The sequence below is a fragment of the Stegostoma tigrinum genome, chromosome 1 (genome assembly GCF_030684315.1).
Source record: "Stegostoma tigrinum isolate sSteTig4 chromosome 1, sSteTig4.hap1, whole genome shotgun sequence".
In the NCBI taxonomy this organism is placed as follows: domain Eukaryota; kingdom Metazoa; phylum Chordata; class Chondrichthyes; order Orectolobiformes; family Stegostomatidae; genus Stegostoma; species Stegostoma tigrinum.
This window is the reverse complement of record NC_081354.1, coordinates 18,268,272-18,282,161: the sequence shown is the minus strand read 5'-3', so window position 1 is coordinate 18,282,161 and position 13,890 is coordinate 18,268,272. Positions and strand designations below refer to the sequence as shown.

Genomic DNA, 13,890 nt, shown 5'->3' with positions numbered 1-13,890 from the left:
TGCTTGATGAATTATTTTAGCTAAATCAGTTATTAGAAAATGTCAGAGAAAAGGTGAGGGAATTTTCCATCCCGACTTCAAAGGCTGTAATCTGGTAAGTGACTTTTAAATTAAATTACTTCTTTATATGTTACAGACTCTGCTGGAAGGCCTTGACCTAAGTGTGCCATTTCAAGTCAGCATCCAAACAGTTGGAGCCAATGGTCTGGTTTCTGACAAGCTTACTGTCCTATTTCTGAACCGCCAACTACATGAGAAACCTGTATCAGTACAATCCCTGCCTTCACTGACTGATCAAAGTAACAAAAGTTCAGAGATGCTACAGGTACACTGCATACTCATCTAAAAGTCTATGCACACTATTTTTGGAAATCTTCATGTCTTAAGCACAAAATTAGAAGTATCAATTGTGTAAAGCCTGAAGGAAATGCCTACTAAAGAAATACTAAGCGGTAAATTGTCTCACATCACTTTATGGATGGAGCACAAAGGATAATGCAATATTGCAGTAAAGATATCCACTGTGCTTTCTGCTATTCTCCATCACATGCACACCAGCAAGGTGTCAAAGTGATCTAAATCACAGGCTATGTTGAACAGCCTTACTTAATATAATTCTCTCAATTTTTCAAATGTTGTTTTGTTATTTTATATTTTGTTCTGCCATGAGCAGCAAATATATTTGCAGAATAGGAATCAAAGACAAGATTAGACAAAATGTTACAGGAATTGGTAGGAAAAGAGCCTTTGGAATTCAAGTACATAACTTTGATATAATGAAATAAAACAAAGAATTGCAGACGTTGTAAATTTGAAACCAAAACAGAAATTGCCAGAGAAACTTTGCAGATCTGGCAGCAATTACTGGAAAAAAGTAAACATTTCAAGTCTGGTGACTCCTAATCAGTTCTGATGTTGAGTTAATGCTATCAAAGTTGTTTCATACTTTCTCTGCTAAGATACCTGAAGTATAAATAATATTTGTCTTCGGTATTATGGTTGATAATTTAGCAGATGGAAACTGAACATACTGCAAAATTATTTCTCTGTCTCCAGTTTTAGCAGTGACGTTTTCCTGTTTGGAGGTTGTGTTTCTTGTGATACTGGTAACTAACTAAGATTAAGTAGCATGGATTAAATTTACCTGGAGGGTAACATGGCCCTTGTTTGCTTCTGTGTTGAACTGTATATGGCAGTTGGTGTACATCTTGGAGTTTGCCTCATTAGCATATCCAGTTCTTAAACCAACAATTGTTACCTGGTGTCAATCTCCTGTCTTGTTTTCCTCCATACCCTTGCACACTGTTTCTACCCAAGTAATCATCCAATTCCCTGATGAATGCCTTAATTAACTTGACGCCATCACATTTTCAGGCAGTGCACCCAGACTACCTACTGATCTCCCCACCTCACCTCACCCTGCCCAGTTGACTGCCTTTCTTAGTTTTGTTTTCAGCAGAGCTGACCTATAGGCTCCTATCAATACCTATGCTGAACCTAGCTCACTTCTCTGTAGCCATTACAGTGTTTTTTGCTTTTTGCTCAGAGACACCTATGATGTCTAATCTTCCTCACCTTCTAACCTTCACCTCTGTGCTACTGTCCCTTCACCTTTCTACAGTGCAAAACACATCATTTCTCCACCTTTATTTTCATTTCTGAAGAGTCACGCCCGACTCATCATGTTAACTCTGTTTCTCCACAAATGCTGCCAGACCTGCTGAGTTTCTCCAGCTCCCTCTGTTTCTATTTCAAACCTGGAGGGCCTGGTTCTAATCTTTAAGTTATATCGCTTATCCTAGATTTCCTAATTAGCAGAAATAGTTCCTTTCTATCTTCTCAATCAATTTGTCTTAATAACTAGACAACTTTGATCAAATTACTCTTTAGGGAGTACAACTTGTGTGATCATTCCTTGTAATTAACACCTAGAGAATAGGAATCATTCTGGTGCACCTATGTGGCACTCCTTTCAAAGCCAATCCTTCCTAGTGTATGAACTAGAACTAAAAACTCCAGGCATAGTTGAACCAGGGTTTTTTATATCTGTAGAATGATTTCAAACCCCTTGTATTCTAATCCTCTACATATAAAGGCTTCCATTCCAATAGCCTTTTTTGATTACCTTTTGCAGTTGTCCGTGACATTTTAATGATTTACATAGAATATAGAACATAGAACATAGAACAATACAGCGCAGAACAGGCCCTTCGGCCCTCGATGTTGCGCCGACCTGTGAACTAATCTAAGACCCTCCCCCTACACTATCCCATCATTATCCATATGCTTATCCAAGGACTGTTTAAATGCCCCTAATGTGGCTGAGTTCCACACCCTTACCACTCTCTGAGTTAAAGAACCTGCCTCTTAAATCTATCACCCCTCAAATTGTAGCTATGCCCTCTTGTACAAGCTGAAGTCATCATCCTCGGAAAAAGAAAAATTTCTATACACGCACCCTCTAAACGTTCCTGACCACCCAAAAGGACACAAATTTCCAGTAAAACTACAAGTAAAATCCTGCTAAAGTTAGGTCCCAAACTCGTGAACTCCTGTATGATAAATAAATATTGAAAATGTAGCATGTGTAGTGATCTATAAGTCCAGTTAATTATTTCCACTGGTAGGTATTGGTTTAAGAGTAATTTAGAACTCTGAGTTAGCACAACATTTTTTAAAAAATTATTAATGAAACTTTGTTCCATTTAGAGCACCACATTGGCTCAGTGGTTAGCACTGCTGCCTCACAGCTCCAGGGACCCAGGTTTGATTCCACTCTCAGGTGACTGCCTGTGTGGAGTTTGCACATTCTCTCCGTGTCTGTGTGGGTTTTCTTCGGGTGCTCCAGTTTCCTCCCACGGCCCCATGATGTGCGGGTTAGGTGGATTGGCCATAGTGTCCAAGGATTTGCAAGGCTACATGGATCAGCCTTGGGAAATGCAGGGTTACTGGGATGGGGTAGGAGGGTGGGGTCGGGGTAGGATGTTCTCTGGAGGGTCAGAGGACACTAGATGGACTGAATGGCCTGCTTCCAAATACTGACAGTTACTCAACGATGTAGGTACTTGTCCAGGTTGTCAAGTCTACAACTGTAAGGATAAACCCGATGCAACAAATTACTGTCTCCAACAATCTAGTCTGAGTCATCAGCAAAGGGATGGAGGCCGTCATTGACTGTTATCAAGCCTCAATTAATTGGCAGGTCTAAAGGGCTCATCAAAATTCAGTTCGGATTTGGCCCAGAATGCATCAAAACCTTTTCGCCCAAACAAGGACAAAAGAACTGCATTCCTGAGGTGAGATGAGAGTGACTGTTCTATATGTTTGCATCCGACTTCACTTAGTCAGATCTGTTTACCTTCTCAAAGCCTTTGAACTCTGAGTATATAGATTTTAATTTTAAAATTTTTTTTAACTTTAGCAATGCACTTCAATTTTTGTCTTATGAAATGAAATGACTATTCTCATGTTGAGCTGCAGAACTGTCATTAAGCAGTCATGTCTGATATAGCTTACTCATTGCACTATGCAGGGGTTCAGGCTGCTGAGATTATGCAGTTCTATCTCCTGCAGCTGAATAGTTGTAACAATCTTAACCACCGTATTTACTCATCAAATTCTAATCCCTTGTCGGCATTTTTAATATTTCTAAAATTTAATTAGGAAACAGATGTTAGCCTTTCTGTGTTCGTCACCGTTTGGGTTGTGTTCTGTGAACTTTCATTTCTTCCTCTCATCTTTTGACATCACTATCTAAACTAAACTTTCCCTGGTTTATTGAGCCAGAAAGAAAAAAAGACTGTTTGATTGAGAAAATCCTACCGATTGTCAATAGAGAAGTTTACTGTAGTTGGAAACCAACAGTGTCTTTTCAATTGTGTCTGAATGTCAAGTCGTGATGTTTATGACTTAGTGTGGTCCTACCCGGAGGGATATTAGTATAACAGATATTAGTATAACAGGATATTAGTATAACAGTGGGCAAATGATGAATCAAAACTGGTTTGTGATTTCTATGTCCCTGTGCTTCCTGGTGTATAATGGAGATTAATGGGTAAAAAGACCATCAAACCAATTTCCATCCCCTTTTAGCTGTTGCTTTGTTGATGTAATGGAATAGTTTTGACAGTCAATGTACTTACATGAGGTGCAGTAGGCATAGCAACAGTGAACATTAAGAGGTTTTTTGCTGCTTTCTCCTTTGAAGAAAATGACAGAAGACCTCTTCAGTTTTCTTTTGGCCATGGTTGATACCAGATACCAGCTGAAAAAGGATTTGGAATTTAAGCAGTGTTTAAGTTCCATTACGCAAAATCCTGTTTGTAAACAGATAATGTACTGAGCTGGTCTTGAATTTGGGAACAAAAAGCAACAATAAACATCTCAATGAGAGGTCCCACGTTGCTGCTGTGTCTCGGAACCTTACTGTCTCTGAATTGGCCGATATGTCAGTTGAGAACATATAATCGGCCTCAGAGCTTTCAGACTAGACTCCTTGCTCAATCTCAGGCTGGATATTGACTCTCCAGGTGGAGAGTGGTGGGAGTTGGGTTACATGTGCCTCTCTTGGGAGAGAGTGGCTTCCTGAGTGTGATCTCAATGCCCAGGGTTGGGGAACAGGGGTAGTGGCGAGCGCAGGCTGCAGTCAGGTCAACTGAACTGCGAGAGAGGTGGAAGGCAGATGCCAGAGATATCGGGCGCTGAGGTGGGGCTGTTTAAATGGACCGTTTTGATGCCTGTGTGACATTGTCTCATTTGTAAGGACCCATCGTCACCCTCTGCATACTTTGTACACCCAATCCATGCCACCTCACGTCTCTCGATTCCCACCCTGTGGTGATACCTTCCATGCCTGCTATGCTCCTCATAACCCTGCACCAGGGTATTGGCACTTCTATGTTCATTCACCCACTATACACTGTATAGAACTAATGACTTCTACAGTGAAAACAACATGTCAGAATCATTTCATTCATAATTTTCCAATTTTGTTTAAAAAATAATACTCCTTTTGGCACAGACAACAAGGTTCCTTCATGCAGACTCTGCCCTGAAGTTTTGCTCCTGTGTTGGACCTGCACTGACAAAAGAATTCCCAGTTTTGCTAACATGGCCTTTAAAAACGGCTGCCCGGATGTGGAATTTTTGGTTGTGGAATGTGTTGGACTGGATGTGAAGCTGAGAAAGGTGACCCCAGAAGGTCTAAGCAATACCAGTGGCAGAGGAAGGTTTGGTGGAAAGCATGTGTCAGGGATCCTCAGGGTCCTAAAAAACAAATATTATACTTGAAGCATTCTTCCAGCCTTCATTTCTGCACACTCTTCATGCCAACAACAAGCCACCTTGCACCGTCATCCAGCCTTCCCTCAACCCCTGTAACATAGTCACTTATGTCTGCATGCTAAGTCATGCCCTCCAAATGACCTCTATGGGTCCTTTATTCCTGAACTGAGGAGGGTCCCTGGACACCAAATGTTAACTTTGCCTTCTCTCCATAAACACTGCCAGACCTATAAGTTTCTTCAGCAATTTTAAGTTACTTGTTTGTTTCATATCTCCAGCGTCTGCAGTTCTTTGTTTTTTTTGCATGTAAATATGTTTAGTTTTCCTGACATTCTCCCAACAAAATGTAGTTTGGAAGTTCTGTTGGCTGCAATGGGTCTTCAGGGCTTTGCTGAATACCTAATAAAGGAGTAAACCTCCACTTGCCCCTTAAAATGAGGGTGATGAGTAATGGTTATGACCAAGGGAGGATTGGGGGCGAGTGGTGGTCTGGTGCTGTTGAGGTGGTAGCGAATTCCTAAGCTTGGACCTCCAGCATTTGCTCCACAGTCAAGACCCAGGATTGCATTTTGCTAGCCCCATACACCAAACAAGCATCCAGTGAGGGGTCAACCCTTTAGAACTGAGATGAGGCTGAATTTCGTCAGCCAGAGGGTAGCGAATGATGGAACTCATTGCTGCAGAAGCCTGTGGAGGTGAAGTCATTGCGCATACTTATTGACAGAAATGGGTTCTTGATTAGTGAGGGGAATCAAGGGTTACAGGGAGGAGGCAGGGAAATGGGGTTAAAAAAACATCAGCCATGATGGAATGGTGGAGCAGTCTCAATGGGTTGAATGGTCTAATTCTGCTTCTATATCTTATTGTCTAATGGGTACGGGGAAATATAGACTGGAAACTCAATGCTGGCCCCATTTCTACCATATGGTATTTTTAAGAGTGGCAATCACTAGCTCACATGCAGCAATCCTTACACCACTATTGTAGCAGAGGTGATTTCTGACTTCCTGCAGTATCCATGGTGTCAACCCAACTTCTGAAAGAGATACGGCTCCCATCAGCTCAAAGGTACTGTGAACTATCCAAGAAGCCTTTCATGTAGTTAGGAAATTCACATATAATGTATGAAATGTTAAGAATGATTTTGATGCAATGTTTAATGATATGGCTTTGTTTACGAAAGGAAAGTGATAGTTAAATTTACGGTACTCACCATAGTCTTACCAAACCGTAGGACTGCTCTCTCATTAGTGTGAGAGAGAGAGAGAAACATGACTCGTAGTGGTTTAACCTGAGGTCCACCACATCTCAGGCAAGGTTGAGAAGGAAACTTCTTTGTGGTAACCAAAGCTGGTAAAGGAATTACACCCATGCTGTTGATGTTACACTGCATCAGAGAACAGTAATCCAGCCATCCGAGCTAACTAACCTCCTTATTAAATTTGCTAGCATTACGAAAGTGAAAATGTCTTCAGATTTATTTATCCAGTAGATGAAATGCCCTTTCTACATTGAACAGTATTTAAAATCATATTTTACTGTGTCAATTTGCATCTTGATCTCTGTAGCTTGGTTGAAATTTTGATCATTTCAGTGATCGATGCATCAACCATTTATTTAGCCTCTGAAGGAACAGATGTTTAGTTGACATAGTTTGGTACTGGAATTTCCTAATGAATATTTGGCTGAGCTCCAAATACCACTAATTGATTCAGCACTGCAGGGATCAATGACACAGCTGTGAAGAGGACTGTGATTTTAGTTTCGATTAACAGTTTTATAAGCTCCTAAGAGTCCGTCCCCCCCCCCCCCCCCCATGGGGCTTGAATAAGACTCATGAATCTTGTCTATTGTGGAAACTGCATGAGTGAGCACGTGAGAATATGAATTGGATATTGGAGAAATATGAAGACTAGAGGGTGCAAAGGAGAGATGTGGAGAATAAGGAGGTGTGGAGGGGGAAGTGGATGGGTGTAGGTGGTGGATGACAGGCTTACATAGAGAATGTGAGGGGTAGGCGCTTAACACTCGGGTGTAAAATTGGAACAGTGCTCCAATAAATGGAGGAGGGGATTCTAAGCTGCCAGCCTTGGTAGCCATCTACCTATGTTCTGAACGTGGGCCAGCATTGGAGGTAGCAGTGTCTTCACCCATCTGTCCAGAGAATACCTTTGGTTGGGCCTTGCTAGTGGGGGAGTTAGACTGCAACTTTGGCAAATCTCCCAAATCATGAATCCTGCCCCAAAGGGGCAAATCCATATCTGGGGGTTTAGGTGGTGGCCAGCGCACTCAGTGAATGGTGACGATGTACCCACCACCACCAGCGTGAATTTAGACCTCAACAGTAGCACCAAAGCCAAGATGAACACCTATCCATTGATTGACAAATTCAGGTGTGGTCAGCACTCGAAGGGTAGTAAGAACTGCAGATGTTGGAGCCAGAGATAGCACACTTTGGAGCTGGAGGAGCACAGCAGACCAGGCAGTATCAGAGAAGCAGGAAAGTTGATGGAAGGGTCCCAACCTGAAACGTCAGCTTTCCTACTCCTCTGATGCTACCTGACCTGTTGCGTTCCTCCAGCTCCACGCTGTGTCAGTACTGGAGGGGACTGTTTTGCATTGAGACCTTACCATTGAGATCATTAACCAAAGAATTTCAGTGATGGTATCTAATGGTGCAACATTGATCACTGAGCTGAGTATTTCATTACATCCTGGTAAACTGAATTACAGAGTAAAATTTCTTCGATTTAACTTCTGTGACTGACTTTCTATTAGCACTTTTAAAAATAAGCATTCTGTGCCTTAAGCTCAAGACTCTGCAAAATTGTCTAACAAGCTTGAGATATACATTTTAGTGATATTGTATTCAATCTAATCAGCTTTCCATGTCAAGAAATTTCATTAATGGGGTTGGAAGATTGTGAAATCCAAAATGCATTCCCCTAGAAGTTAATTCAGTCTGGTCTGCCACACAAACAGAGCACAGGGAGCAATTTCTGAAATGTGTAATAGTCATGAGGCTCTGGGATGCTCAACGTTAGGCCTCAGGAAACTTGTTAGCAAAAGATAGGAATGATAGCAGCTCTCCAATAGACCTCAAAAGATTATTGGCTAGTGACTGTGAAGTGGGTTAAATGACTGGAAGAGGGAGAAATGGAGCACTGGCTATATTTGGAAGAGTCCAATTTTACAAATAGAACTTGAAACATTTGTATATTAAAAATATTTAATATCTGTTTGAGAGAACATCCTGGACAATTTTTGTGTGATTAGTAACATTAGTAAAATATTGCTTGAAAGAGTTCTGGCTTTAATAAAGGCACATGCTTTGCCTGCCATCTTGGGAGTCATGGCAATTATTTTGTACCTGAAAAGCCGATGAAATGCCTGCCAATTTCTAGGTCATTAAAATCCCCAGTGTCCTCTGAGTGTTACCCTTCAGCTTTGTGTATTACGTCATGTTGCAAGGTCAAGAAAGAGCTGGTACAACTAGATAGGTTTGTCTATTCAGGTGCAGACGTGACTAAATGACTCCCCAAGAGGGAAATGATGTGATTGTTATCACAGTGATTCATATATAGGAACTCCATTTATAGGAGTCTTTGCATTTGAATTAACAATTTGACAGAAAAACATTTTAAGAGACTCATGATTAGGGAGTAGACAGAACCTAATCACTATGTTGTTGTTTTCTGGATAAGATAAATTTAATCAACCCTATTTTGGTTCAAAATATTGAAGTATATTTTAGAAATTTTTTCTTAATCCCTGAAGTTAATGATTTGAATTTCATTGATCAAACCAACACAAGAGTTGCATCTTTTCTAGATTATTTTAGTCTTTTTGTGCCAAATGGATAGAATGTTATGGGCCATGGTGTCCCTCAAGTAATTTCCTTCACAAAATGTAAGGCAGGAAGATCACAAATTTTACATGTATTGATCCTCACTAGAGGTAATTACAGCAGAATGGTTTCAGATCACTGTGCAGTACAGATCAGCGAAAGAAATGCAGGGGAAAAACACTTCTGTGATTTGTAACAGAGAACAAAATAAAAGTGAATTTAATGTTTCTCTTGTAGGTTTATTTTTGTCCTCTTGTTACTGTGTGATTTAATTCAAACTTTGAAGTTGGACCATTTTCAGTGTACATGGAAATGTGTATATTTATTGGAAAAATGAAAAGGAGGATGTGAGCTTTAAAGTGTGTGGTATGCAGGGAGAAAATGGATAGATCTGGATGTCCTGCTGGCTTTATCAGCATGGTCTTGTACGCAGGAATGTCCCTGAAGTGCCACCAGAAACCCTGGCCAGCAGCTGGAACTGGGAATATTACAGTGGGAGGCCAGTGGGTGGGGAGCAGGGATAACCAACCCTGGAAGACAATGGAAAAAGTGGTCTTGAGGTGATAGTGACGTGGTGGGGGCAGTTACCTGGGAAATGGGAAGGTCAGGAGAGGGTGTGGGTAGCCAGGGCTGTGAGTTTCAGTAAGATTTGGGTGGAGGTTAGGACTGTAGTAGCTCAAGGGCTCCATTTTTTGGGGGTGAGGTGGGGTGGGGTTTGGATAAGCAGTCCTGTATCTCTTGACTCACAAAGAGTTGTAACAGAAGCAATTTGTGAAGATTCACCATGTTGAGGTTGGTTGGCTCGCTGAGCTGGTTTGTAGTTCCGCAGACATTTCGTTGCCATGCTTAGTAATGTCCTCAGGAACCAGGTATTACCAAGCAGCGTGAAGCACAAACCACCCATCGACAAACCACAAGCCCGGAAAACAGCAGAACAAAACGGCACAAGATGGTACGGGTAACTGAGGATGTTACCAAGCACGGTAATGAAACGTCTGCGGAACAACAAACTAGCTCAGTGAACCAACCACCCTCAACATCCACAACCCGAGCTACAGATCTACTCCGAAACCTTAGGAAGATTCACCATGCTGTCATCATAGCCCAGGGCTCCTCTGACATTGGCCTGTTGCCAGTGACAGACAACACAGGATTCCCTGACTACAAATAAATACAATATGATGGTAAAATTAATGAAGCAATTAAGCTAGGACTTCTGGTACACCAACATTTCCTCACTTTCCAATTGCCCTGCAGGGACCACATCCCCCAGGGACCTCAATAAGGGCCTGAGTCTGTCATAGAGATTATACTGTGCATTGTAGCGGGTTGGAACCATGAGGTAGAAATTTAAAACGTCGATGCCTTCCATACACTGTTCTCACAGAGGGAACTTAAATTCTTGGCAAAAATTGTGAAATGCCATTTTTAGAGAAATAGACCATTTGTGTCATTTTCTTAGCTTGAAATTTCAAAAGGTATGTCGTTCACTTTGAAGACTGAGAAATAGGAGTTTCAAGAAGGCAAGGTTCTCCTCATTAGCTCCAATATTCTAACACAGGCAACCACTAATTAACTCAAGCTGATGGTGGGATTTCACAGAGGCCTTCAGAATTCTGAAGGGTTCTGATGGAGAAGCTATTTCCATGAACAGGGAGTTGGCTGTCCAGCAAGCATTGATTTAAAGGGGACAATATTGACTGTGGAACCAGAGGCAACATGTTTTTTTTAAATTTAGTATAGCGAATCCTTGTGATTTGGAAACAAATGTCAGAGAGGAATTGGAAACAGATTTAATAACTTCATAATAAAATTGGTTGAATACCTGAAGGGGGAAATTTAACAGGGCCATGGCAAAAGTACACGATACTGGGACTAATTGGAAAGGCTTCAAAGAGCTGGTATAAACATGCTGGTCAAATGAGGTCTTGACAAATGCCTGGCTTTTGGCCTTAACAGATTTCTCATTGGGAGATCAACCTGATAGAACAGAGTTGACTTCCAGTCAGGCGGGGAAGAATCTGGAGTAAACCGCAGGACAGAGGTCCCTTTGAGGTGACTTTCCATCTCTCCTGCTTCCATTGAACTGGAAGTGGACAGATTGGAGTCAGGTTTTCGATCTTTTAAAATATTAACCTCTGAATCAATCCCAACTCACCCTTTTGGTGGCATTAATGCTCACCTCTATGTGTCAATGAACAGGCCATGAACATCGATGAAGTAAAAAGTGTTCTTCTCCCTGTTGCTGTGGAATGACTGAATATAGGTTTAAATGCAGTAATACAAATTGATAATCAACTTGCAGCTGCCAATGCTAACATAGCAATCCCTAATCATTTTGGGATCATTTATTTTTAAAATTAAAACTTCATACTATTTGATTGAATAATTTTACAATTTAACCATTGAAATCATGAAGTTTGCTTTCATTGATTCAAAATAAGAATTCTTATCTATTTTTGAAATGGTGTTAGCAAATTTGAATTGTGATTTTCTGCCATTTACTCAGCAGTCACGATGGCAATGAACTGTCCTTTATATGATGGAGCTTCAAAAGAAAAAGCTAACGTGAATGATTTTGTGGTAAATCTTTTCTATGTTAGAAAGACTTCATGAAAATGTTTCCATTTGTGGGGCAGTCTAAAACCAGAGTTTGTAACTATAACTGGCTGGATTTTCTGATGGCTGCATTTCTGAAGCATAGTTGGGAATTGTTCACAGGAACCTTATGATTCTCAATCTTAGCAGAATCTGAAAGATTTGCCTAGGAAATTGAAGATTCCACAGGCATTTCCCCACCACTTGGAACCCTGTAAAAGTATCCATTCAAATCGGAAGTTTTGGAGTGTTCTGCTGAGTAGCTATTAAACTAAATGCAGAGCTCTTTCATTCTTTACAAATGGAGTGAAAGGGCAAGCTGTGCTTCATGCCACTCCTCAGAAAATCAGGCCGAAGAGAGTCACTGACAACTCCAGCAAGTAATGCAGGAGGATTTTGGTGATTAAAATGGGGAATTCACCACCATAAAAAGTAATTAACATTAATAGAATAGATGCACTTAAAGGCAGATTAAATAAGCAGGGATGGAGAATGGAAAAGAATGTTTGATCAAGAGGGATAGGAAAAGGTTCAGGAGGAGCATAAACACTGGTTTGGAACAGTTGGCCTAACTCTGTGCTTGAATGCTTTCACAACTCTGTGGAGAAGCAAATGACTCGTTTTGTTTGGGGAGGGTGATAGCTTCAGGGTAATGCCACTGGGCTAGTTACCCAAAGCCATGTTCCGGGTACATGGGTATGAATCCCACCATGGCAGATATTGAAATTTGAATCTGGGGATAAGTATCTAGTCTAATGTCAATCATGGGCAGCTGTCCAACACTAGGAATCTGGGTTTAGTTCCACCCTCAGGTCACTATCTGTGTGGATTTTGAACATTCTCCCCATATCTATGTGGGCTTCTCTAGGTGTTCCAGTTTCCTCCCACAGTCCAAAGATGTGTGGATTAGGTGCATTGGCCATGCTAAATTGCTCATAGTGTTCAAGGATGTGCAGGCCAGGTGGATTACCATGGCAAATAGAAGGTTACAGGGATATGGTAGAGTGGGGAGGGTCTGGGGGAATTCTCTTTGGAAGGCCAGTGTGGCCTCAGTGGGCTAAATGGTCTGCCTCCACATTGTGCAGATTCTATGTAATCATTGTTGATTGTCAGTAAAAACCCACTCGGTTCATTAAAGGAAGGAAACTTTCCACCCTTATCTGGTCTGGCTTACATGTGACTCCAGACCCTTAGCAATGTGTTGTCTCTTAACTACCCTCCGGGTGATTAGTGATAGGCAATCAATGCTCGTCTAGCCAATGACACCCCCATTTAGTGAACAAAAATAAAAAAGAACTCCTAATGTTACTGGCCCTATCATTGCTCTGTTAATTATGTTAAGTGTACTTCCCACTGGATGCTATTTCAGTCAAATAAAGTGATGGGTATTCAAAAATTCAGTCAAACATAGCTGACATATAAATTTTTAATGAAAGCAAATTGTCCCTTGTTTAAAAAGAGCTGTTCTCAGAAGTAATTTTGTTCCTGAATTGATTGTTGCAGTGTTACTAATTATTCATTTATTAAATTCTGACTTGTTCAAGGAATAGTCAGTGTCCCTAAAGGTTTTCAGGATCTCAACATGAGAAATAACAATCCCAGGCAAACAGAAAATCTCCCATTTGTAAAGTCTCAGCAGTGAGCGTTTTTAAATGTTGCATATTTCTTCAGGGTTAGACTCTTCAAAACAATATTAATCAGTCAGCATCTTACATTCTTAGGGAAATCCTGTATGATTGAAGATTAGTATAAAGTGTCCAAGTTCATTAGTAATGATAAGTATACTTGTAAGTGTTGGATGCACTAAGTCCATTATTTCATTTAGTCTTAATTGTAACTTGTTGGCATCTTATATACTCTTTTTTTTAGTTCCTTGCTGTTTATGATTATAATCCATTGCAAGACAGTCCCAACATTCATCCTAGCCACGAACTGGCTTTTAAAGAGGGAGACATAATTTGCTTGTATGGAAAACAAAGAAAGGATGGCTTCTGTGAGGCAGAGGTAAGCAGCTTATTTTGTTTTGTCGTTGCATTTAGAGGAGATGGTGGCATGAAGGTAATGTCACTGGAACAGTATTTTAGAGATGCAGAGTAATACTTTGGGGGTACGTGTTCAAATTGCACCACATCTGCTGATAGAATCTGGATTCATTTAATAAA

At 40.8% G+C, this 13,890-nt stretch overlaps 1 protein-coding gene across 6 annotated transcripts in view; it reads left to right on the top strand.

Moving 5' to 3' along the window:
* The window catches only part of LOC125462072 (golgin subfamily A member 4-like), a 112,292-nt gene that overhangs the window by 83,814 nt on the left and 14,588 nt on the right, over positions 1 to 13,890 (top strand). For 5 of the 6 annotated variants that reach the window (XM_059638022.1, XM_059638051.1, XM_048551703.2 and 2 more), the window contains 2 exons: positions 137 to 325; positions 13,598 to 13,732. In XM_059638022.1, coding sequence (XP_059494005.1) covers positions 137 to 325; positions 13,598 to 13,732 — 324 coding nt within the window. Of the gene's footprint in view, positions 1 to 136; positions 326 to 13,597; positions 13,733 to 13,890 lie in introns of those variants that run through there. The other variant, XM_059638068.1, reaches the window with a different exon arrangement.